Source organism: Ursus arctos, chromosome X, assembly GCF_023065955.2.
Source record: "Ursus arctos isolate Adak ecotype North America chromosome X, UrsArc2.0, whole genome shotgun sequence".
NCBI classification, from domain to species: Eukaryota; Metazoa; Chordata; class Mammalia; order Carnivora; family Ursidae; genus Ursus; species Ursus arctos.
This window is the reverse complement of record NC_079873.1, coordinates 70,276,500-70,304,081: the sequence shown is the minus strand read 5'-3', so window position 1 is coordinate 70,304,081 and position 27,582 is coordinate 70,276,500. Positions and strand designations below refer to the sequence as shown.

The 27,582-nt window shown below is 35.9% G+C and overlaps 1 protein-coding gene across 2 annotated transcripts in view; it reads right to left on the bottom strand.

Annotated features, from left to right (window-relative positions):
- KLHL4 (kelch like family member 4) overlaps nt 1–27,582 on the bottom strand; it is a 161,446-nt gene that overhangs the window by 9,130 nt on the left and 124,734 nt on the right. The window contains exons 7-10 of one of the 2 annotated variants that reach the window (XM_026480150.4): nt 24,974–25,198; nt 22,962–23,124; nt 20,787–20,999; nt 262–433 (exon numbers count right to left, since the gene is read on the bottom strand). In XM_026480150.4, coding sequence (XP_026335935.2) covers nt 262–433; nt 20,787–20,999; nt 22,962–23,124; nt 24,974–25,198 — 773 coding nt within the window. Of the gene's footprint in view, nt 1–256; nt 434–20,786; nt 21,000–22,961; nt 23,125–24,973; nt 25,199–27,582 lie in introns of both variants that reach the window. The other variant, XM_057313000.1, reaches the window with a different exon arrangement.

Below are 27,582 nucleotides of genomic sequence, written 5' to 3'. Positions count from 1 at the left end.
TTCTATGAAAGGAATGAGTCCATAAAGCCAAGAGAATGTTCTGTTTCCTTTCATATAAGTACTGATGGATCCTGCCAATGAAAAATGAGATCAACTAACTAGTACTCTATGGTATAGATAAAGCAAATACTGCAAATTTCACTAAAAAGAGTCTGGGTAGGCCCTAGAGAAGAAGAGAATGGACTTAATTCCAAACATACATTGTAAAGACTTTTATTAAAATCCGAAATGTACTAATTTCAATACTTTCAGTGACAGTACCTCTTTCCATTCATCTTTCTGTGCATCATATGACTCAACAGTGTTCAAATAAGTATGTCCATCATATCCTCCAACCACATAGAGTTTATCTCCAAGGGGACATACAGCAACAGCATCTCGAGGAACACTCAGAGGTGCCACAGTTGACCATGAATCATTTTTTGGATCATACCTTAAGAAGTTTAGGATGACAATTAAAAGGGGAAGTCCAGTAGTGTTAAAAATCATAGACATTAATAAAATGCATACTTATCCAATATAAGGAATTACAAACACCTTATAAATATCAAATTTAGTCTGACTAATAAATGTTAAAAATAGGTACATGACAAAATTCTTTTCAACCACAAGACATCACTCAAAGCATATCAAAAATGTATTTCCTTTCCAAAATACTATGCATCCTTTGATCAGTACTCATATTCTCTATGAGGAAATTTCACATATTGGCATCTTATCATTATGAGAAAAATGCCCCCTCTCTCTTTTAGTATGCTGGTTGGAGAGCTTTCCTTTTTCTCTTATTCTTTGTTTATCAAAAGTTTTTTGTGAGATTCCTTATCCTGTTTATGTGAGAGGCACATTTCAAGTAAATCTGAATATGATTGTCTTCTCGCTTTGTAGAATCTAGTACCCTGGTTTTAGTACTATTTGTAGTTAAAATGACCATAGTCTTATCCTATCTTTTTCCCTATGAGTGTTCCAATTTATCTTCAGAGGAGGATTTTTTTTCCATTTTAATCTGAAGTTAACTCTTTATCCCCAAACCTTTTCTGCAAGCTAAATGAAAGAGAATTCAGTAAGTAATAAAATCTTCTCCAGGAATTCTTTCCTAAAATTTGAAGCCTTTTTTTTTTTTAAAAAAAGCATAATACTAAAATCTAAAAGGGGTGGACAATGAAAGAAAACTTATATAATTATACATGGTAATGTTCTCTGATTTCATATTTTTTTGTAAAATCCAGTGGAAAAAAAAGTTTATTTTATAGAAGAATTTTCTATTTATTACCTTCCACTAATTTTCTTTTATTTCTATTACCTCTTCTATTTCTGTTTTCATCTCTTAAGTTATATTCTAAATTATCTGATCTCAGCTTCCATTTGAACTTGGGTTCACATCCAGTAATATTTTTAACAGTATCTGAAATCAGCAAGAATTAAAATACCCTCAGTGTCCCGTACATGTTGTTGATTGTCATGTAGCATATCTTCTTCAATTCTGCTGTTATAGTAAAACCCAGAACCAGAAAATCCATAACTGTATGCTGTACCTAAACTAAGTTTTCAGCACATGTGCTATTATTAATTGGTGTTGCCCTCAACTAACAGACTACATACATGAATGAATGGTGAACTGGGACTCACAGAAGGATTTCCTTACAAATTTGCATCTAAACTTGACTTTCCAGTATGTGAGTGATAATTAATGCTCAAAAATCTGTCTAATGTTAATATTATCTGGCTACTGTTTGATTAACAAGAGAGATTTTGGTAACATTGAATCCTTTGAAGAAAAAGAATGGCAATATGGTTACTATCTATAAAGACACACAGAAGAAGTTATTAAAGAAAAAGTTAGCCACTATATCACTTTCAAATTAAAATCACCTCATGTCACTCCCTTTTCATTTTTGTTTTTCTGTCCTCCTTACTTTGAATACAAGTATATATGTTCTAGTAGAAACAAAATGGAGCCTGAAGTAAAGAGAATTAGTCATGGACTTACTCCTACACTTAGAGAAATGAGGAATAATTTGCTTGACTACTTAGCCTCAATTTTCTCATCAACATTATAGAAATAGTAATCCCCTAATCAACCAACATGTTTATGTGATGATTTTAGAAATATTTAAATTATTACCTTAAATAATTGAATGAGATTCTTAAGGTACTGAGTAGGCCAACACTGTTTTAGTTGTAGAAAACAATGTCAGAAAAATTGTCTCAGGCATAAAATGAGGATTATCTGATTTCATAGAATGTAAACTTTTGATTGGCTTTCTACTAACAGGACTCTTTTACAACTCTGTAGGTGTTAAGTTGTAGAAAACTGTTTTCATGTACAAATGAATTTTGTCTAATGGAGATAGAATTAATTTCTACCATGTAGAAACGGCCACCAAAGATTAAATTTTACTCTCCATAAGATATTAAATACTTTTGCACCTATTAGCATTTTTTTCAGTATTCCTAATTGCCTATATGGCTTTTCTTCAAAGACTCTTTTAAACCAGTTTTAATGTTTTATGGGTTACCTCATTAATTAATGAATCATAAAATCCTTGACCCATGTTAATTTTATATTTGTATGAAAGTCATAATTATAATATTTTGAAAATTATACTTTTCTCAAGGTCTTTTCAAAGAAAATGCCAATAAAGGGATAATAGTAATAATAATAATGATCATTACAAAAATAATACAAACAAAAACAATGCCATCAACTAACTTCTACTGAGTACTTAGCAGGTGCAAGACAATGTACTGAGTTCATTATCATTTATTATATTATACCCAAGAGATTGACACTGTAATTATTCCTTTTCTTCACATGAGGAAACTGATGTTTGTGGATGTAAAATAACTGGGTCAAGGTTACATAATTTGTAAATAGTAAAACTGGGATTTGAACTCAGATTTGCATGCATCCAAACCCAATACTTTTAGCTAGTATGCTATATATATTTTTAGTACATGTGAAGTGCTCTTTTTTCCATTAATTTTTTAAAGATTTTATTTCTTTATTTGAGAGAGAGAGAGAGGGAGCAAGAGAGAGAGCACAAGTGACATGAGGGTCAAGGGGAGAAGGAGGCTCTCTGCTAAGCAGGGAGCCTGATGAGGGACTCTATCTACCCCAGGACTCCAGGATTGTCACCTGAGCTGAAGGCAGATGTTCAACTGACTGAGCCACGCAGGCACCTCTCTATTAAATTTTTTAACTGTATCTCAATTTTTTTAAATCAGTATATTTTGAAATGTAAGTATGCCAGTAAATAAGGTTAAACATGTAATTATCAGGATATTTTTGTAAACATTTAATTTTGTAGTCTGCACTATGAACTTTTCTATATCGAAAAATATGAACTGAGTTTATATTTTTCTAGTTGCATGTGTAAATGCCTATTTAAATTAGTATGGACACTTCAAGAAATTGTAAGGTTAATTTTATAGTGATCGGTCTGTTGTCCTAAAATACAGACCAACTCCTTTCTCTTTCAGGTATTAACATACAATTCCACAATATCAGGGGTTCATAAAGTAAAGCCAGGGAAATGCTAGCATAATAATAGGTTGTAAGATAGTTACTTAATTAAAATATTTTGTGTATTCTAGATTCTTTTTCCTATGAAATGTGTTCTTTTCCTTACCAAACTTAGTTTTGTAGACCTATATATTTAGGTACAAGGAACCAAGCAAAAGCAACACAAGTTATACCACTAAGATCTAGCAAAAAGCCTTCAAAGCTGCAAACAAAGCATGGATTCTAACATACATAACAAAAATCTCTTACTAATTTGGATCCATTACAAGAAAATTGCTGTCATAAGGGCTTAAAACATTCTATCTGTCTGTACATTTACATGATTTAATTTTTAATTAAGATGAAGTTTTTGTGAGTCAGGTTCAGCTTTCATAGTAACAAACCTTATGACTTTTTATTTACTAGATATAATCATGTATATTACTGTGTTGTTTTATATAAAACTATTTTGTGTAACTTCTAATGTTTCTTTTTAAAAGATTTTATTTATTTATTTGAAAGAGAGAGAGAGAACGCACATGAGCCAGGGGGAGAGGCAGAAGGAGAGGGAGAAGCAAGCTCCTCACTTTGCAGGGAGCCCAATGTGGGGCTCAATCCAGGAACCCTGTGATCATGACCTGAGCTAAAGGGAGACACAACCAACTGAGCCACCCAGGCACCCCTAACTTCTAACATATCTGTAAAGAACATAAATTCTCTGTATCAGTATGGAGAATATGGCCACTCTTTGACCTCTCCCTCCCATGAATGTATCACTCCAATACGGTTTAAAGTTTTAATGGGAAATTAAGATAGCATAATTATTTTTACATGGATTTATTTGTACTTTAATAAAATAAAGTTTTCTCAATACAGTAATTCCTGATACTGTCTGCTTAGCTTATAAGAGATGATTTAGTCTTGTCCACTATCAACAGTCTTATAAAAAGGAGGCTATAGCTAGCTATTCTTAGTTTTAAAAACACAAATATTTTTACAGGCTTAAAAATAGAATTCAATACCTAGATGTCATTACTTTATTTTTTTATTTTTTTTAAGATTTTATTTATTTATTTATTTATTTGACAGAGAGAGACAGCCAGCGAGAGAGGGAACACAAGCAGGGGGAGTGGGAGAGGAAGAAGCAGGCTCTTAGCGGAGGACCCAATGGGTCAAAGGATATATCATAAGGAAAATTAGAAAATAAAATGATAATGAAAACACGACATACCACATCTTATGGGCTGCAGAGAAGGCAGTGCTATGTGGAAAATCTATAGCTATAAATGCTTCCATTAAAAAGAAAGAACAATTGCAAATCAACGACCTAACTTTACACCTTAGGAAATATAAAAAGAAGAAAAACTAAACCCAAAGTTAGCATAAGGAAGGAAATAATAGAGACTAGACCATAGACAAATAATGAAGAAAGAAAAAAAAAACAGAAAGAAAGTTAAAAAACAGAGAAAACCAATGAAATTGATAGTTGATTCTGCAAAATGATCCACAAAATTGATAAAACTTAAGCTAGATTCAATACCAGAAAAAGAGAGAAAACTCACCTAATTGAAATCAACAATGAAAGAGGGGGAATTAGGATGTTTCAGTGCAAGATGGTAAAATAGAAAGACCCTGAACTCACTTCCTCCATAGAACACACCTAAATACACCAAATAAAAAGCAATTCCTCCTGAATAAGAACTGAGGGCCAATGAACAGCTTCTGCACAACAAAAGAGAGAATGGCAAAGGATAATAGGAGACAATGAGACACAGTAACAAAGGGAATCCCTACCCTCCACAGTGCAAACTGCAGTGTGGAAGGTTAAGAAGGAAGGACTGGGAACAGATTTCTCCATCCTTGGGGACAGAAAAAAAAAGTCACAATTTAAAAGACCAACTAGAATGTACAAGAGACAGCACTAGAAGTCTACCAAATGGCAGAGGAGCTGCAGCAATACTTATCAGGTCAGAAAGACTAGAAAAACAAGGTTTATGTTCCCCCTCCACTTTAAAAGCACATAAGGGATCAGGGTCCAGGGGTGATAATTGGCTTGCTGCCTCAACAAGTCCCAATTACTCTGGGGTACAGAAAAAACACCACAGGTTACAAAGGATGAGGACCTGTGGGAATGCTCTCTGGGTCACTCTTCCTCCAAGGTAGGAGGTGTGGAGAAGTTAATCAGAGAGGATATATAGGAAGATAAACATTGTTGTGGGGGAGGGGAGGGAGTTTCCTTAAGCTGGCTACCAGAAAGTGACATTGCTCTAGATTGCAAAATCAGAACTTTTAGAAATTTACTCCAGTGGGAGACATCCCTGCCTTAAAGTTGCTCAGTTGGCAAAGCAGGACAGAATCCTAGCTGAGACACTGTGTCTCAGGATCCCCAGGGTCATGGAAACAATGGGGGTGCAGCAGAGTTCCTAAGCATTGGAGCAGGGAAATCAGTGAGGGTCAGCGAGCCTGGAAGGGGGCTTTCAGCTCAGTTTGCCATAAACTGCGAACCGCCACACAATCAGGTGACCGCTTTCACCTTGGGCCCTGCAAAAGGCAGAAACTCGGCCAACCTCAGTCTTTCCCCAGGAGAGGCGGCACAAGTGCATGCACAATCAAGCCACCACTCTCGTGCAGACCCCTGCAAAGGGCAGAAACGTGGTGACCCTCTGCCTTCCCCAGGGAAGGGCAGCATGGGTGCTCACCAGAGGAGTCTTCAGAGTTTTGTGCACACAAAAGTGAAGATTGTTTTTCCCTGAGGGTTTACTGAAGAGAAGGGGCCGAGATCTTTCAGCTTCAGGGCGGGAGATCAGGGAACAGCCATTTTTATTTTCATCCTCTCAGGTGGTGCAGAAAGTCTTCAGAAAAAAAAAGCCACATAGAAGAACCCAAAGCAGCTTACACTGAGCCCAGCCCCCTGGAAAGACATGGTGCAACTGTGCCCAGGCAAAGACACCTGAAATTCAATGCAGCAGGACCTTCCGCCAGAAGACCAGCTGTAGTAACAGGGGAATAACAAGTTTACCAAGCACACAGAACTGCAAAACTCCAGTGCTAGGGACAAATGTATATAGAAGTCTAAGGTTTTTCTCATGATTCTTTATCATTCAATTTAAAAGTTTCCTTTCCTTTTAATCTTTTTCTTCTACTCTTTTTTTAATTTAAATTCAATTAGCCAAATTATAGTACATCATTAGTTTCAGAAGTAGTGTTAAATAATTTATCAGTTTCATATAACACCCGGTCCTCATCACATCACATGACCTCCTTGATACACATCACTTTTTCAACAACTTTCTTATTTTATCAACTCTTTGATCTTAAGTCTTTTTTTTTAACTTTCATTCTTACATTTACATTTTATAGACATAGTCTTCATTTTTGGCTTCAATTACACCGTATTCAATTTTATTTTTGTATATATATAAGTTTTGCTTTCTTTACAATTTTGGGATTTAGTGTCTTCTAACAGGCCAAAATACACCCAGGACCAAGTGGATTACCTTGTTTTGTCCACCTGGGAGATTATAATCTTCCATCCCCCCCTCCTTTTTTTTTCATTTTGGTTTCTGACCTCTTCAGAATTGTGTAGTGTGTATTTCAATTGGGTCATGGCTGATATTTCTGATTTTGTTGCTTTTATCCATTCTACTCTGTGCAAAATTACTAGAAGGAGAAATTCACAACAAAGGGAGAAACCAGAGGTAATTCTTAGGTCCACATATCTAATCAATATGGATATAAGTAAATGTCAGAGATGGAATTCATGATAATGATTATAAAGTTACTTGTTGTACTTGAAAAAAGCAAAAAAGACACTAGATAATCTCTTAGTGCAGAAATGAGATCTAATCAGACCAAAATTAAAAATGCTCTGACTGAGATGCAATCTAAATTGGATGCTCTAACAGCAAGGATAAATGAGGCAGAAATGAGAGACAGTGACAAGATGATGGAAAGGAAGGAAGCTGAGGAAAAGGGAGAAAAATAACTACTGGAAAATGAGGGGAGGCTTAGAGAAATCAGCAACACCATAAAGCAAAACAATATTAGAATTACTGGGGCCCTGGGGAAGAAGAAAGAGAGAGAGGGATGGAAAGTAATTTCAGCAAATCATAGCTGAGAACTTCCCTAATATGGGGAAAGAAACAGGCATACAAGTCCAGGACATACAGAGGACCCATCTGAAAATCAATAAAAATTGATCAACACCCTGACATACAGCGAAGTTTACAAATTTCAGAGATAAAGAGAAAATTCTGAAAGCAGCTTGATGCAAGAGCTTCCTGAACCTACAATGGTAGAAACATTACACTAGCAACAGACCTATCCCAGAGAACTGACAGGCCACAAAGGGCTGGCATGATATATTCAGGGTACTAAATGAGAAAAACATGCAGCCATTAATACTTTGTCCAGCAAGGCTGTCATTCAGAATGGAAGGAGAGATAAAGAGCTTCCAGGACAAACAGAAACAAAAGAATTTGTGATCACTAAACCAGCCCTGCAAGAAATATTAAAGGGGATCCTGTAAGTGAAGAGAGAGACCAAAAGTAACATAGACCAGAAAGAAACAATGAGAATCTACAGAAACAGGGAATCTGCAGATAATACAATGACACCAAATGCATATCTGTCAATAGTTACTCTGAATGTAAATGGGCTAAATGCTCCAATCAAAAGACACAGAGTATCAGATTGGGGAAAAAAAGCAAGACCCATCCATATACTGTCTAGAAAAGATGCATCTTAGCCCTAAAGACACCTCCAGATTGAAAGTGAGGAGGTGGATAACCATTTATCATGCCAATGCACATCAAAAGAAAGCTGGGGTAGCAATCCGCATATCAGACAAATTAGATTTTAAACCACAGACTGTAGTAATGGATGAAGAGGGACACTATATCATACTTAAGGGGTCTACCCAACAAGAAGATATAACAGTTATAAATATTTATGCTCCTAACTTTGAAGCAGGTGAGTATTTCAAGCAATTAATAACCAAATTAAAGTAATACATTGATAATAGTACAATAATAGTAGGGTACTTCAACACCCCACTGAGAGCAATGGACAGATCATCTAAGAAGAAGTCAACACTGAAACAAGGGCTTTGAATGTTGCACTGGACCAGATGGGCTTCACTGATAAATACAGAGCATTCCATCCTAAAGCAACAGAATACACATTCTTCTCAAGTGCACATGGAACACACTCCAGAATAGATCATGTACTGGGTCACAAATCAGGTCTCAACTGATACCAAAAGATTGGGATTATTCCCTGAATATTTTCAGAGCACAATGCTTTGAAATTTGAGCTCAATCACAAGAGGAAATCTGGAAGGAACTAAAACACTCGGAGGTTAAAGAGAATCCTACTAAAGAACGAATGGCTCAACCAGGAAATTAAATCATTAAAAAATCATGGAAACTAATAAAAATGAAAACACAACTGCTCAAAATATTTGAGATGCAGGAAAGGCGGTCCTAAAAGGGAAATACATGACAATACAAATCTTTATCAAGAAATTAGAAAACTGTCAAATAGACAAGCTAACCTTACACCAAATGGAGCTGGAGAAAGAACAGCATATAAAACCTAAACCAAACAGGAGACAAAAAATAATAAAGAACAGAACAGAAATCAATGAAATAGGAACTAAAAGAACAGTAGAACAGATCAATGAAACTAGGTTATTTGAAAGAATTATTAAGCTCTGTAAAACCCTAGTCAGACTTATCAAAAAGAAAATAGAAAGGACCCAAATTAATAAAATCATGAATGAAAGAGGAGAGATCACGACCAACACCTAGGAAATACAACTTTAAAAATATATTATGAGCAACTATATGCCAATAAATTAAGTGATCTGGAAGAAATGGATGCATTCCCTGAAACATATAAGCTACCCGAACTGAAACATGGAGAAATAGAAAATCTTTTTAAAAAAGATTTTATATTTATTTATTTATTTATTTATTTATTTATTTATTTATTTGACAGAGAAAGACAGCCAGCAAGAGAGGGAACACAAGCAGGGGGAGCGGGAGAGGAAGAAGCAGGCTTCCAGTGGAGGAGCCTGATGTGGGACTTGATCCCAGGACTCTGGGATCATGCCGTGAGCCAAAGGCAGACACTTAACAACTGAGCCACCCAGGCACCCTGAGAAATAGAAAATCTGAACAGACCCATAACCAGCAAAGAAATTGAAGCAGTAATTAAAAATCTCCCAACAAACAAGAGTCCAGGGCTGGATGGCTTCCCAGGGGAATTCAACCAAACATTCAAAGAGGAACTAACACCTATTCTTTTGAAGCTGTTTCATAAAATAGTAAGGGAAGGAAGACTTCCAAACTTGTTCTATGAGGGCAGCATTACCTTAATCTCCAAACCAGACAAAGACCTCACCAAAAAGGAGAATTACAGACCAATATCCCTGAGAAACATGGATGCCAAAATTCTCACCAAGATACTAGCCAATAGGATCCAACAATACATTAAGAAGATTATTCACCATGACCAAGTGGGACTTATTCCTGGGCTACAAAGGTGGTACAACATTCACAAATCTATCAACATGATATATCACATTAATAAAAGAAAGGACATGAATCATATGATCCTCTCAATTGATGCAGAGAAAGCATTCGACAAAATACAGCATCCTTTCTTGATTAAAACTCTGCACAGTATAAGGATAGAGGGAACATACCTCAATATCATAAAAGCCATCTATAAAAAGTCCACAGTAAATATCATTCTCAATGTGGAAAAACAGATATTTTTTTCCTTGAAGGTGAGGAACACATCAGGGATCCCCACGCTCACCACTATTGTTCAACATAGTACTAGAAGTCCTAGTTTCAGCAATCAGACAACAACAACAACAACAACAACAACAAATAAAAGCCATTCAAATTGTCAAAGAAGAAGTAAAATTCTCACTCTTCACAGATGACATGATATGGAAAACCCAAAAGACTCTACTCTAAAATTGCTAGAACTCATACAGGAATTCAGCAAAGTAGCAGGATATAAAATCAATGCACAGAAATTAGTTGCATTTCTATACACTAACAATGAGACAGAAGAAAGATAAATTAAGGAATTGATCCCATTTGCAATTGCACTAAAAATCATAAGATACCAAGAATAAACCTAACCAAAGTGGTAAAAGATCTGTACTATGAAAACTACAGAACACTTATTAATGAAATTGAGGAAGATACAAAGAAATGGAAACACAATCCATGCTCATGGACTGGAAGAAAACATAATGTTTAAATGTCTATGCTACCCCAAGCAATCTACACCTTCAATTCAATGCCTTTCAAAATACCACTGACATTGTTCACAGATGGAACAAACAATCCTAAAATTTATATGGAACCAGAAGAGATCCAGAAGAGTCAGAGGGATGTTGAAAAAGAAAACCAAACCTGGTGACATCACAATTCCTAACTTCAAGCTCTATTTCAAAGATGTGATCATCAAGACAGTATGTTACTGGCACAAAAACAGACACATAGATCAATGGAACAGAATATACAGCCCAGAAATGGACCCTCATCTCTATGGTCAACTAATCTTCAAAAAAGCAGGAAAAAATATCCAATGGAAGGACAGTCTTTTCAATATATGGTGCTGTGACAATTTGATAGCTACATGCAGAAAAATGAAACTGGACCATTTTCTTACACCATACATGAAGATAAACTCAAAATGGATGAAAGACCTAATGTGAAACAGGAATCCATCAAAATCCTAGAGGATAACACAGGCAGCAATATCTTTGACCTCAGCTGCAGCAACTTCTTGCTAGACACATCTCCAAAGGCAAGGGAAACAAAAGCAAAAATGAACTATTGGGACTTCAGCAAGACAAAAATCTTCTGCACAACAAAGTAAACAGTCATCAAAACTAAAAGGCAACCAACAGAATGGGAAAAGATATTTGCAAATGACATATCAGATAAAGGGATAGTATCCAAGATCTATAAAGAATTTATCAAACTCACCCAAAAAAACAAATAGTTCAATCAAGAAATGGGCAGGAAACATGACAGACATTTCTTCAAAGATTTACAAATGGCCAACAGACACATGAAATAATGCTCCACATCCCTTGGCATCAGGGAAATACCAATCAAAACCATAATGAGATACCACTCCACACTAATCAGAATGGCTAAAATTAACAGGACAAGAAAAAAGAAATTTTGGTGAAAATGCAGAGAAAGAGGAGCCCTCTTGCACTGTTGGTGGGAATGCAAGCTGGTACAGCCACTCTGGAAAACAGTATAGAGGTTCTTTAAGAAATTAAAAACAGAGCTACCCTATGACCCAGGAATTGCATTACTACCCCAATAATACAAATGTAGTGATCCATAGGGGCACTGGCACCCAAATTTTCATAGCAATAATGTCTACAAGCTGTGATATATATACTCAACCATCATAAAGGATTAATATTTAACATTTACATTGACATGGATGGAACTGGAGGGTATTATGCTCAGCAAAATAAGTCAGCGAGAGAAAGACAATTATCATATAATTTCACTCCTATGTGGAATATAAGAAACAGCACAGAGGATCATAGCGTAAGGGAGGGAAAACTGAATGGGAAGTCATCAGACAGGGAGGAAAACAATGAGAGACCTTTAACTATAGGAAACAGAGGCTTGGTGGAGGGGCAGTGGGTGGGGGGATCGGGTAATTGGGTGATGGGCATTAAGGAGGGCATGTGATGTGATGAGCACTGGGTATTATATGCAACTGCTGAATTATCTGAAACTAATAATGTAGTATATGTTGGCTAATTTAATTGAAATTAAAAAAATAAGATAAAAGGCACTTTTTTCTTTTCTCTTTTTTCTTTTTTCCTCTTCTTTTTCTTTACATTTTTTTCTTTCTTTAAAAAGCTGCATTTTAGAAAAACAACTATTATACAAAGAAGCCAGCCCTAGAACTCCACCAGATTGCTGGGGGAGCTAATGGAATGCTCTCTGGATGGGAAGGGCTGACAGACATGGTCCATGGTCTCCTCTTCATCTTGAAAGCACAGACCAGTGCACCATCTGGGCATCCTAACTGGCCTGCTGTATCACTGAGCCTTGGGCCCATAGCTTATACCAGCACCAGCTGTCCCATCAAGGTGGCCACATGATGATACACACCAGAATACCGCTGGTTAATGTTCGCTACAGTCCCAGCCTTTGTGCCAAGGTGACAGATGTGTAAAGCAACTTGGAACACTCCAGGCTGACATCACTTCAGTTTCATTCAGTTGGCTTGCTAGGACACCCCTGGTGCAGAGTACCCCTCTGCTGAGCACCTTGGGACATCCCTGCTTGCAACCAATTCACTTCAAATGCCTTTTGAGGGCATATTTTGTGTGAAAGACCAGGGACCACAGCATCCATTTTAGTTTTAGCTGCTCTACCAGGGCATCCCTGCATGGGGCCCCTAGGGCCTCCAAACATGTATCTCACCTTAGCTCTAGCTGCCCCTTCATGGTACTGTCTGTATGGAAAGTCCTGGTTTACAACCACTTCAGCTTCAGCTATCCTTCCAAGTTTCCAAGTTTCCCTCTGTGCATAGAGCCAGGGTACCCTCAGTCTGCATTCCATTAGTTTTAACTACCCTGCCAGGGCACCCTCTGTGTGGGAGAGCTCAGGAAGATCTTTGCCCACACACTGCCTGAGCTCCAGTTACTGTGCCAAGGCACATCCTGCACAGAATGCCCTGGGGAACCCCAGCTTGAACAAATTTCTGCTTCATCTGTCTCCCAGGGTGTCCGAACACATAGAACCCTGAGAGACCCCAGCCGGGATCTACTTCAGCTTTGCTTTTCCTGACAGGGCACCTGCTCTATGGAAAAGCCCTGGACCAACAGCTGATGCCAGACATAGCTCCAGTCAACCACCAAAAGTCACCAAGTATACACATAGCCTACATACGGAATGGCCATACACAAGATCATTCCTTCAAGTTTAGGAGAAATAGTTGTTTCACCTAATCCACAGAAACAAATGCAGAAAGGCAAGCCAAATGGGAAGACAAAGAAATATGCTCAAAAGAAAGAACAAGACAAACCTTTTAGAAAGAATTAAATGAACTGGAGATAAGCAATATACCTTATAAAGAATTTAACATAATGATCATAAAGTAACTCACTGGTCTGGAGCTAAGAATGGAAGAACTCAGTGAGACACTCAATAAAGAGGTGGAAAATATAATAAAGAATCAGAGTTGAAGAATATAATAGCTGAAATAAAAAAATGCATTAGAGGGAATCAACAACAGACTAGCTGATGCAGAAGAATGTATCACCGTATTAAGAGACAGGATAATGGAAGGCTCCCAGGCTGAACAGTGACAAAAAAAAAAACAGTTTTCAAAATGAGGAAAAATTAAAGGATCACCTGGTCAACATTAAGCAAACAAATATTCACATTATAATGATTTCAGAAGAAAAATATAGAGATAAAGAAGTAGAAAACTTCTTTGAGGAAATAATAGCGGAAACTTCCCTAATATAGGGAAGGAAATAGACATTCAGGACGAGGAAACACAGAGAGTTCCAAACAAGATAAACCCAAAGATGTCCATATCATGCACATAATAATTAAAATGTGAACGGTTAATGATGAAGAGAAAAAATTAAAAGCTGCAAGACAAAAGCAAAAAGTTAGCTACAAAGGAAAACTTAAAAGGCTATCAGCTGATTTTTTAGCAGAAACTTTGCAAGTAAGAAAGAAGTGGCATGATATATGAAAAGTGCTGAAAGGAAAACAAACAAACAAACTACGACCACAAATACTCTGTTCAGTAAGTTTATCTTTCAGATTTGAAAGAGTAATAAAGAATTTTCCAAAACAATCAAAAGGTAAGAGTTCATCACTACTAAACCAGCCTAACAAGAAATGAAGGAACTTTTATAAATGGAAAAAAATGGCCATAATGACATGTAAGAACATTATGAATAAAAGAAGTAAAATATGATAACACACACATAAAACATGGATGAGGTAGTAAAAAGGAAGAAAAGGAAAAAAAAACGCTTCCCCCCCCAAAGGGTGTGTTTGAACTTAAATGGCCATCAAATTAATATAGATTGCTATATACATAGGATGTTATATAAGAACTTCATGGTAACCACAAACCCAAAATCTATAACAGATTCTAAAACAATAGAAAGAAATCCAAACAAGTATTACAGAAAGTTGTCATTCACAAAGAAAGAGACCAAGGCAAGAAGAAACGGAAGAAATACAAAAACAACCAGAGAACAAACAACAAAATTCCCATAAGTACATACCTATCAATATTTACTTTAAATGTAAATGTCCTAAATGCTTCTATCAAAAGCCATAGAGTGGCAGAACAAATCTTTTAAAAGACTGATGTATTTTCTGCCTACAAGAGACTCCCTTCATACCTAAAGACAGATATAAGTCACAGATACAAGTTTGAAGTGAAGGGATGGCTTATCAAGAGACTCCCTTCATACCTAAAGACAGATATAAGTCACAGATACAAGTTTAAAGTGAAGGGATGGCTTATCAATCTTATTTATTCTTTCAAAGTTCTGTTGGTCTGCTCTACTGTGCTCCTGGTTTCTAATTTATTGATCTCTGCTCTCATCTTGATCAACTGTGTTCTCATGCGTGGGTTAGGCCTGTTCTTCTGTTCCAGCTCCAGCTTCTTGAGGTGAGGATATATAAACTGCATTGTAGATTTTTCTATTCTTTTGACTGAAGCTTGGGTGGCTATGTATTTTCCCTTAGGACCACCTTTGCAGTGTCCCACAGGTTTTGGACTGATGTGTTTTCATTCTCGTTGGTCTCCATAAATTGTTTAAATTGATTTTTAATTTCCTGGTTTACCCAATCATTCTTGAGCAGGATTGTTCTTAGTTTTCAAGTGGTTGAGTTTCTTCCAAATTTTTCCTTTTGATTGAGTTCCAGTTTCAAAGAATTTTGGTCTGAAAATATGCAGGGAATAATCTCAGTCTTTTGGTATCCGTGGAGACCTGTTTCATGACCCAGTTATATGGTCTATTCTGGAGAACGTTCCATGTGCATTCAAAAAGAATGAGTATTCTGTTGTTCTGGGGTATAGTGTTCTGTATATATCTATGAGGTCCATCTGGTTCAGTATGTCATTCAAAGCTCTTGTTTCTTTGTTGATTTTCTGCTTAGGTGATCTGTCTATTGCTGAGAGCGGAGTGTTGAGGTCCCCTACGATTAACGTATTATTATCTATATGTCTCTTTATTCTGGTTAAGAGCTGGCTTGTGTATCTAGCTGCTGCCCTGTTGGGGGCATAGATATTTATAATTGTCATATCCACTTGTTGGATACATCCTTTAAGAATAATATAATGTCGGGGCGCCTGGGTGGCACAGCGGTTGGGCGTCTGCCTTCGGCTCGGGGCGTGGTCCCGGCATTGTGGGATCGAGCCCCACATCGGGCTCCTCCGCTGTGAGACTGCTTCTTCCTCTCCCATTCCCCCTGCTTGTGTTCCCTCTCTCGCTGGCTGTCTCTATCTCTGTCGGATGGATAAATGAAATCTTAAAAAAAAAAAAAAAAGAATAATATAATGTCCTTCTGTATCTCTAACTACAGTCTTTAGGCTATAACTTATTTGACATCAGCCACAGCAACATTTTTCATGACACATATCCAAAGGCAAGAGAAACAAAAGAAAAAATGAACTTGTGGGACTTGATCAAGATAAAAATCTTCTGCACAGCCAAGGAAACAGTCAAAAAAACTAAGAGGCAGCCAACAGAATGGGAGAAGATATTTGCAAATGACACTACAGATAAAAAAAACTGGTATCCAAGAACTACAAAGAACTTCTCAAACTCAATACATGAGAAACAAATACTCAAATCAAAAAATGGGCAGCTGATATGAACAGACACTTCTCCAATGAAGACATACAAATGGCTAACAGACACATGAAAAAATTTTCAACATAATTAACCATCAGGGAAATTCAAATCAAAACCACATTGAGATACCACCTTACGCCAGTTAGAATGGCAAAAATTGACAAGCCCGAAACAACAAATGTTGGAGAGGATGTGGAGAAAGGGGATCCCTCTTACACTGTTGGTGGGAATGCAAGTTGGTACAGCCACGTTGGAAAACAGTGTGGAGATCCCTCAAAAAGTTAAAAATTGAGCTACCCTATGATCCAGCAATTGCACTACAAGGTATTTACCCTAAAGATACAGATGTAGTGAAGAGAAGGGCCATATGCACCCCAATGTTCATAGCAGCATTGTCCACAATAGGTTAATCGTGGAAGGAGCCAAGATGCCTTTCAACAGATGACTGGATTAAGAAGATGTGATCCATATATACAATGGAATATTACTCAGCCATCAGAAAGAACGATTACACAACATTTGCAGCAACATGGATGGCACTGGAGGACATAATGCTAAGTGAAATAAGTCATGCAGAGAAAGACAATTATCATATGGTTTCACTCATTTATGGAACATAAGAAATAGCAGGAAGATCGGTAGAAGAAGGAAGGGAAGAATGAAGGGGGGGGTAAAGCGAAGAGGGAATGAACCATGAGAGCCTATGGACTCTGGGAAACAAACTGAGGGCTTCAGAGGGGAGAGGGGTAGGTGACTGGGATAGGCCGGTGATGGGTATTAAGGAGGGCACGTATTGCATGGTGCACTGGGTGTTAGATGCAAATAATGAATCATGGAATATTACATCAAAAACGAAGTATATACTGTATTGTGACTAACATAACATAATAAAAAATTATTAAAAAAAACACTGAACAAATTAGGAAGAGAAAAAAACTACATCAACATAATAAAGGCCTTATATGGGAAACACAGGGCTAACATCATACTCTGTGGTGAAAGACTGAAGACTTTTCCTTTTAAGATAAGGAACAAGATAAGGATGACAATTTTACCACCTTTATTCAACATAGTACTAAAACTCCGAGTCAGAACAATTAGGCAAGAAAAAATATGTAGGGGCGCCTGGGTGACACAGCGGTTAAGTGGCTGCCTTCGGCTCAGGGCGTGATCCCGGCATTGTGGGATCGAGCCCCACATCAGGCTCCTCCGCTGGGAGCCTGCTTCTTCCTCTCCCACTCCCCCTGCTTGTGTTCCCTCTCTCGCTGGCTGTCTCTCTCTCTGTCAAATAAATAAATAAAATCTTTAAAAAAATATGTAAAATGCATCTGCAGTGGAAGGAAGAAACTAGACACCAATAAATAGAAAGATACCTCATGTTCCTGGATTAGAAGACTCAATACTTTTAAGTTGGCAATGTCATCCAAGTGATCTACAGATTCAGTGCAATCCCTAACAAAACACCAACAACATTTTTTGCGGTGATGAAATAATCCATTATAAATCCATATGAAATCTTTCCTTCTTTTTGCTTCTTTGTTTTGTTTCTTAAATTCAACATGAGTGAAATCATATGGTATTTGTCTTTCTCTGACTGACTTATTTCACTCAGCATAACACTCTATAGCTCCATCCATGTTACTGCAAATGGCAAGATGTCATTCTTTTTTATGGCTGAATAATATTCTATGGTACATGCATACTACATATTAATTATCCATTCATCTGGTGATGGACACTTGGACTACTTCCATAAATTGTTTATTGTAAATAATGCTACAATAAGCATTTGCATCTATTCTTTTTAAATTTTTTGGTATTATTTCAGGTAAATACCCAGTACTACAATTACTGGATGGTAAGGTAGTTATATTTTTAACTTTTAGAGGAACCTCCATACTGTCTTCCACAGTAGTGGCACCCATTTGCATTCCCACTGACAGTGCAAGAAGATTGCTTTTCCTCCACATGTTCTCCAGCACTTCTTTCTTGTATTGCTGCTTTTAGCCATTCAGACCAGGGTGATGTGATATCTCATTGTAGTTTTGACTCGCATTTCCCTGATGATGAGTAATGTTGAGCATCCTTTCATGTGTCTGTTGGCCATCTGAATGTTTTTGTTTCTGTTTTCTGAAAAAAATCTATTTGTGTGTTTTCTTTGGAGAGCTGTCTGTTCATGCCTTCTGCCAATTTTTTAAATTGGATCATTTGGGGGTGTTTTTGCTGTTGAATTGTATGAGTTTTTTTTTATATATTTTGGATACTAACATCTTATCAAATATGTTGTTTGCAAATATCTTCCTTCAGTAGGTTGCCTTGTAGTTTTTTTGATTGATTCCTTTGCTGTGCAGAAGATTTTTATTTTTATGTAGTCCCAATAGTTTATTTTTTCTTGTGTTTCCCTTGCTTCAGGAGACCTATCTACAAAAAAGTTGCTAGGGCTGATGTCAGAGAAAATATTGCCTGTGCTCTTTTCTAGAATTTTTATGGTTTTATTCTAACATTTAGGTTTTTAAACCACTTTCAGTTTATTTTTGTGTATGGTATGAGAAAATGAGAGACTACGGACTCTGAGAAACAAACTGAGGGCTTCAGAGGGGAGGGGGTGTGGGAATAAGATAGGCTGGTGATGGGTAGTAAGGAGGGCACGTATTGCATGGTGCACTGGGTGTTATACGCAACTAATGAATCACTGAACTTTACATCAAAAAAAAATAAATAAAATAAAAAATTTAAAAAAAAAGAAAAAAAAAAGAAAATGGTCCAGTTTCAATGTTATGCATGTTGCTGTCTAGTTCTCCTAACATCAGTTTTTGAAGAGATTGTCTTATTTCCATTGAATAGTCTTTCCTGCTTGTTGAGGATTAGTTGATGGTAGACTTGTGAGTTCATTTTTGGGTTCTCTGTACTGATGCATTGATCTATGAGTCTATTTTTGTACCAGCACCATACTTTTTTGATCACTATAACTCTGAAATATAACTTGAAGCCTGGAATTGTGATGCCTCCATCTTTGCTTTTCTTTTTCAAGATTGCTTTGGTTATTTGGGGTCTTTTGTGGTTCCATATGAATTTTACGAATTTGTTCTAGCTCTGTGAAAACATGTTGTTGGTATTTTGATAAGGATTGCATTAAATGTGTAGAGTGCTTTGGGTAGCATACACATTTTAACAATGTTTGTTCTTCCAATCTTTGGGCATGGTACGCCTTTCCATTTTTGGTGTCATCTTTAATTTCTTTCATCAGTATTTTATAGTTTTCAGAGAACAAGACTTCCACCTCTTTGGTTAATTTTTTTTCTAGATATTTTATTGCTTTGGTACAATTGTAAATGGGATTGTTTTCTTCTCTTTCTGCTCTTTGATTATTAATATATAGAAATACAACAGATTTTTGTACATTGATTTTGTATCCTGAGACTTTACTGAATTCATTTATTAGTTCTAGTGGTTTTTTGTGGAGTTTTAAGGGTTTTCTAGGTATAGTATCATGTTATCTTCAAATACTGAAAGTTTCACTTCTTCCTTGCTTATTTGGATGCCATTTATTTATTTATTTATTATTTAGTCCATTTGCTGTGGCTTAGACTTCCAGTACTATATGGAATAAAAGTGGTGAGAGTGGATATCCTTGTCTTGTTCCTGACCTTAGAGGAAAAACTCTCAGTTTTCCCCCATTGTGTGTAATGTTAGCTGCTGGTTTTTCATATATATGACTTTTATTATGTTGAAGTATGTTCCCTCTAATCTTCTTTTTGAGTTTTTTTTTTGTCATGAATGGATGTTGTACTTCTTTCTGCATCAATTGAAATGATCATATGGTTTTAATATGATTAAACTTTAAAAAAAAACTACCGCAGATCAATTTTCTCCTGTAAGAAACACTTTATCCAAACAAATGTTTCTCATTTAAAGAAGTTACCTTTGGAAAATTAAATACTTATGGCAATAGAGTTATTGTTCAAAATATAATTAGCATCTCTCCTTGGGAATTCTTTCTGTATAGTCTTCATCCTCTGGGGACTAATATAAATTTTTGAACTAGTAACATCATATTGATTTGAGATGGTGAATTGGTTGAGTGATATAGTTTGGCATTAAATTTCTTTATTCTTGCATCCCTTTTATTTCATTATTTTATAGGGTGATTATCAAACAACAAAAGAACATTTAAATAATATATTTCTTATGATGCACCTAAAATACATTAGAAGGGTTTCTTCAAAATATTTTGAGCCTAGGAGTAAGTGTGCAATTTTACAAAAAAATTAATCCTCTGAAAGGATTAACATTTATTTGGAAGACAACTTTCTAGTAGCCTGAAAATCTTTCTCATTTCTGAAAAAAAATAAATACATGCATAAATAAATAGAAGCATTTTACCTTTCCACACAGCCAGAAAGCCTGGAGCAATGGCTAGAAGCAGGGGCATCATGACCCCCAGCAACATATAAGAATCCATTGTATGCTGCAACTCCTACACCACCACGTCTTTTGGACATTGAAGCACACAGACTCCACTTGTTAGTGTGTGGGTCAAAGTATTCCATTGATTTGAGGCAGGAACTTCCATCACGACCACCGATAGCATATAGTCTAGGAAAAAAGAACAGAAGTGTGTGTGTGTGTGCGTGTGTGTGTATAAAACGTTTTCAACTTGTGCATAGAATAAATGTGAAAATGCCTTGTATAAAGCATTTCAAGTTTGACTATATGTTCTACTCCCTTAGTAGTTTGTAGTGGATGGCCTGAATTTGTGAATGGATAGTTACCTAAAGGCATTTTTCAAGGTCTACTCTACTCCAAACCTCCCAGGCTACATCATTTTTGTGAAAGTTTGACACAATGGACTAAAACACCCCATAAGAGGGCGCCTGGGTGGCACAGAGGTTAAGCGTCTGCCTTCAGCTCAGGGCGTGATCCTGGCGTTATGGGATCGAGTCCCACATCGGGCTCCTCTGCTATGAGCCTGCTTCTTCCTCTCCCACTCCTCCTGCTTGTGTTTCCTCTCTCGTTGGCTGTCTCTATCTCTGTTGAATAAATAAATAAAATCTTTAAAAAAAAACACCCCATAAGAAATGAAGACAGAGAGAGAAAGGAGATATCAAAAACACTGGCAGTATTTGTCAGTTATACCTCAATAAACCTGGAAATTAAAATAGAAAAAGGGCAGAAGGATATTTCCAAAGACTAACTCCAGCAACCTTACAATTTTGGCTAGGTTTGGCTGCATAGCATTAAAATCCCTCTTATTTTTATGAACTGTTTCACTTAGTATTAAAAACATTTGTCATTAAGAAGACTAACTTAATAAACAGCTAAGGGGATAAGATAGAATCAACAAACCAGATTTTTTTCCTAAGAAGATATATTAGCTATCCCATTTCTTCCATAAATTTTAGAATGCCAATTCTTATGATAAGCAGCATTTTAAATCTAATTTAAATTTAATCCTGCATCAATAAAAAAATAAGGATTTACTAAACCATATGTTTATAACTGCCCTTCATGCTCAGTTGTGAATAATAGCAAGTCAGTAAAACAAAATGCAATTACTCAAATTTGATGATTCCACTCTGTTCTGTAATATGTAGGAGATTGTTCCCAAGTCACCTGATATTGAGATCAGGCCAAAGATAATCAGATTTAGGAATATTTCAAGCTCTACGACACTGTAAGCCTGGGTAGCCTCTTAAGAATAGACATTTACTACTTTGTGCACAAGGCGCTATAACCATCTTTGTTGAAATTTCCCAGTTGTATGATGAAATACTGACGTTATATACAGTCAGTACAGACACACAAGGCTGTCTCCTGCCACTGATCAATTCTGGTGTCTGAGATTGTCATCATTAAAGTCCCTCCTATATGCTGGTCATTGTTTCCAAAGGCCCCTTGTCAGAAAGGGCATAATAAACTTGAAGAAGTAACAATTCAAAGATCTTAGCAACCTTTAATGTCATTGGGTTCTAATATATTACCTTGTTTTCTAGGCAAGTGATCAGGAAAGGGGAAAGATTCAGAAAGATAGGACTCAGTGTAATTATAGAGTTGGGAACCCTGAACACTCAGGACAGTGAAAGACAAAGAGCAAAAAGTCTTGCCCTATTACAAGACTAACCAGAATTTTAATAAGTGATGATGTAAAAAAAATGGTAACTTCTCGAAGGCACAATTGGAACTTCCTTGCCTATAAAAGTGCTTCTTAAATTTAATGTGCTCACAAGTCACTTGAGGATATTTTTAAAATGCCAATTCTGATTCAGAAAGTCTAGGGTGGGACTAAAATTCAGCATTTCTAAATAGATCTCAGGTAATGCTGATGCTACTTGTCCCAGGACTACACTTAAATAACAAGGCAATACAGAATATTTAATTAAATGTTCATTTTAGATGAGCATTTTCCATATAATGAAGGGAAAGTTCCAACAAAGGACTTTTATTACTGATTACTAGGATGTCCTGGTCATTGAGAATGCTTATTGATTGATGGATCAGATCACTGAAATGTACCACATGACCTGGGAGTAAAGAGCATTCATATTTGGATTTACTCACTTATTATTTAATGCAACAACACCAACTGTGCTTCTAGGAGTTGACATACTGGCCACGTAATTCCACTGACGTCCCTCAGGGTCCCACCTTTCTACGGTATTTAGATAACTCCATCCATCATGACCACCGACAGCATACATTGGCCCTTCAAGTGTGGCTACACCTAGGAGGTAAAAATAACATGAGGTCTCACCTAGGTATACCACAGATAATGGATTTTTTTTTCATTTTGCAAACAATTGGCTGCTTAAAAAATGTTTTTGTTTCTTAAATGATTTTGTGTATACATTATAATTTACTAATCTTGATATGAAACTAAACATGGTCTTTTAAACCTAGGAAAATTTCAGGCATAGTTACTGTATCATGGCAGGCTATCATTGTTGTAATACTGAAGTTAATGGAAGTAGTGGAACACATCATTTCTAGGGATGTAATAGAAAACAGAAACTATTTTTTCTGGCATAATTTCAACATCATTTTTTAAATGTAAGGGATAGATGAGACATATATACTGAATCTCAGGTAATTCTTAGATTATTTGTAGGTTAGATAATTCGTAGGTTAACTGTAGTAGGTCTTTTTAACCCCTGTTTTCTATTATAGTGATAAAAAAATTCCCATGAGATAATCAAATAAATGGGGATTTTTGAGGTTTAGTTAGAAATTTGTTCCATTACATACTATGAATAGCCCTTATCTAACTGCTTCTCTGGGAATTCACATAATTGGTCTTTCCCCCCACCTTTTCCACCATCTCAGTTAGCATCTCAGTGGTATAACTTCATCACGTCCACCTTCTTAGTAATATCAATTAGATTTTTAAAAACCTGCTATGATTTCTCTGTAAGATATGTTTTCTAAGCAATGTCTAGCAATCACACTGACACAACTGAGCTGAATACTTATATAGTTTATCATTTGACACAGACACCTTTTTAGATAATTTGGGGAAAAAAACAATACCAGTCCCAAATCTGCCACTTTTTAGCTGTTTAAGTCAGTTCTTAAAATAATAAGGAAATTATTATGCTTTTTAAATAAACTTTAAGATATTGAAAATTTATGGAGTCTAGCATGAAGAAAGATGTACCCTGAACAAATATTCAGGAGAATCAAAGTTCCCAACTGTTTCAGAAGTCTCCACTTCATCTTTCTTTTTTTTTTAAAGATTTTATTTTATTTATTTGACAGAGAGAGAGACAACCAGTGAGAGAGGGAACACAAGCAGGGGGAGTGGGGGAGGAAGAAGCAGGCTGCCAGCAGAAGAGCCTGACGTGGGGCTCGATCCCAGAACTCCGGGATCATGCCCTGAGCCGAAGGCAGACACTTAACAATTGAGCCACCCAGGCGCCCCTCCACTTCATCTTTCTTAAACTTCTTAGGAATCTCTGGCTTAAGTGTAACTTAGAGTTGCTCTCAATCAAAGCAGTTTTTTTCTAAATATCCCTGCCTTGGACCTGTATCCCAAGGCTTTTGCTGAAATACAGATTGCCTCTTATGGGAAGGGAAAAAGTTCATCAAATTAAAAACACAATGTCTTTTCATCATCAAGTGCTTTTTGCTTTTTTTCCTAAGTTTAGTTTAGAAGAAAACTCCCTATTGAAGTTTAATGTTCCTCAATGATGTATTCCTCCCAAAACTTTTTATCCTTCCTAAAGTGGTACCCTTTTAAAATACATTTGAAGGGAGGCGGGATTAGCAAGTATGACATCTGAAGCAAGAAAAAAAAGTTTCACAAGCTTTTACTGTTTGATTCAGCTTTTCAGCATTTTGTAGACATTTTGACCAAGGGTTTGGCTAAATCCCAATAATGCACACTCCTGATGAGCACTGGGTGATGTATGGAATTGTTGAATCACTATATTGTATGCCTGAAACTAATATAATGCTGTATGTTAATTATATTGGAATTAAAATAAAACAAAATCTCAATAATGTGCAGCTGTATTTAATTTTTAAAAAGATCTAATGATACATTATTCAGAAACTATATAACATTAAGCTCTTACCTAAACCATGCCTATGTGTTGACATGGGAGGCATCACAGTCCAGATTTTGCCAACTGGATTAAAACACTCCACAGTATTCAAAGTTTTTAAACCATCTCTTCCTCCCACGACATAGAGCTTATTATCAATAACTGCAACTCCAAACTGAAGCCTACGGCCACTCATGGTGCCAATATGTAGCCAGCTGTTGGTTCTGAGATCATATTTTTCAATTGTAGTGGTACCTTTTAAAGGGATATAAAACAATGGAAAAATTGCTTGTATAAAAATTTTAGTTGGCATTATTCACATTATATTTATTTACCTATAATTTATAGCTTAGAATCAGTGATTGCAACTCAAATTAAAGTACCCGATGATTCTCTAACCTGGCTGACAAGGCAAAGGTAATATTTTGCTATTACTGGGTCCAAATGGAAGAGTCAGAATAAAACAGTTCATTTAATATATATGGTTTGCGCACTTGTAATGATTTCTTTTGCTAGACTATGCTACTAGTAGTACTAACACAGGTGTCAACATGATAATCTATAACATAAAATTACCTTGGAATCTATTACCAACTCTTTACACATCCATTATTATTTTAATTTCCTATGGTCATTCAATATATGAATTTGTTTTTTTTATTTTATTCAGTTGTGTGTGCGTTGATTTAAAACACAAGTGACTAAGGAAACAGGAATGAAAATTCCTTTTAAATGGGCCTTTGGTGTTGATTCATACAATTTTCCATGATGGTAAAATGAAGGATTATACTTAAAAATAGATTAGGATTATTTATAATTATTTATTATATTTAAGAACTTAATTCTGAGATATTACCTACTTTATGTGTTAATAAAAGTTCATTTTCTACTCAACTACTAAAATGCCAATTTCACTACCATAGTACACTGTCACTACTGCCATATCAAATTGTCACTACTTCATAATAAATTGATAATTTTTGTATTCATGTTCATCAGTAATATTGGCCTGCAGTTTTCTTTTTTAGTGGAGTCTTTATCTGGTTTTGGGATCAGGATAACGCTGGCCTCATACAATGAATTATAAAGTTTTCCTACCTTTTCTAATTTTTGGAATAGTTTGAGAAGAATAGGTATTAACTCTTCTTTAGATGTTTGGCAGAATTACCCCATGAAGCCATGCAGCCCTGGACTTCTGTTTACTGAGAGACTTTTGATTACTGATTTAATTTCTTTGCTGGTTATCAGTCTATTCAAGTTTTCTATTTCTTCCTATTTTGGTTTTGGTAGTTTATATGTTTCTAAGAATTTATCCATTTCTTCCAGGTTGTTCGATTTGTTGGCATATAAATTTTCATAATATTCTCTTATAATTGTTTGTATTTCTGTGGTGTTGGTTGTTATTTCTCCTCTCTCATTTGTGATTTTATTTATTTGGGTCCTTTCTCTTTTCTTTTTGGTAAGTCTGGCTAAAGGTTTATCAATTTTATTAGTTTTTTTTCCCAAAGAACTAGCTCCTGGTTTCACTGATCTGTTCTATTGTTTTCTTAGTTTTTGTATCATTTATTTCTGCTTCAATCTCCATTATTTCCTTCCTTCTGCTGGCTTATGTTTCATTTGTTGTTATTTTTCTAGCTCCTTTATTACATAATAAATTGTCATTTCTGTAAGCAATGTTTTTTTACCATCATTCACAATAGCTATGCTATTTTTTAGTAAAAGTTGATTTTGCACAAGGAAGTTTCTGACTAATAACCAAGGTGGGAAATAAAGATTTATTATTCACACATACAGTGTACTTCAGACAGCTTTGGGCAGATTTAGGGAATTTCATCACAAATGCATAGAGACAACCATAGAAATAAGCAAAACAAAGAAAAACAAAAAACAAAACTTTTCAGTTGTTATTCTGCTGGGTGATTTGTGGAGAAAATATAATTCATTAGTTATGACAAAAATATGTTTATATCTGAACTGTATCCACTGGCTAATTATAATGCTATGGTATGAGATCATACCAAGTCAAAATTTAAGCAAAGTATATTGTATCTGTGGCTGCTTCTGAAAGTTTTTCTTTGTATCTTAGATTAGTGAAGACTGTGTTTATTTTGATTCTGTAATTTTAGATCTTTTCTGATCAATAGATCACTGTAAGTATTTATGTCTCAAGAGTTTGGATTTTCACAATAAAAACTTGTGTATGTACAGATACTCATTATCCTTTCTCTTTAATCCCTCCATTTTTCACTGATAAGATGGATTTGGCTGAATGTTGATTTACAGATCAACAATTGCTTTATTGGCTACATTTAGTACTGAAAGGTCAAATAACACCACTTAGAAGAGTATCTTTCCTACACTAAATATCTCTGGATGATCCTGTTAAAACTGGAACATCTACAAGCTCACATCAACTTTCACTCTGTAAACCAGCCCATTTTTTTCTGAAAGTTTTCAGATCTTTTTACTCCCTCATTCCAATCTTCCCAAATCTGTCTTCCTAGCTAAGTCTTCCTATTTTAACTTTTTATTTCAAACTCTTTTCATTAGTGGAATTTACCAGAAAGTGAATTTAGATTAGAAAATGAAGACTAGGCTGCTCTACTTACTAAAATTTTAGAAATATTAATAGTGAAGTA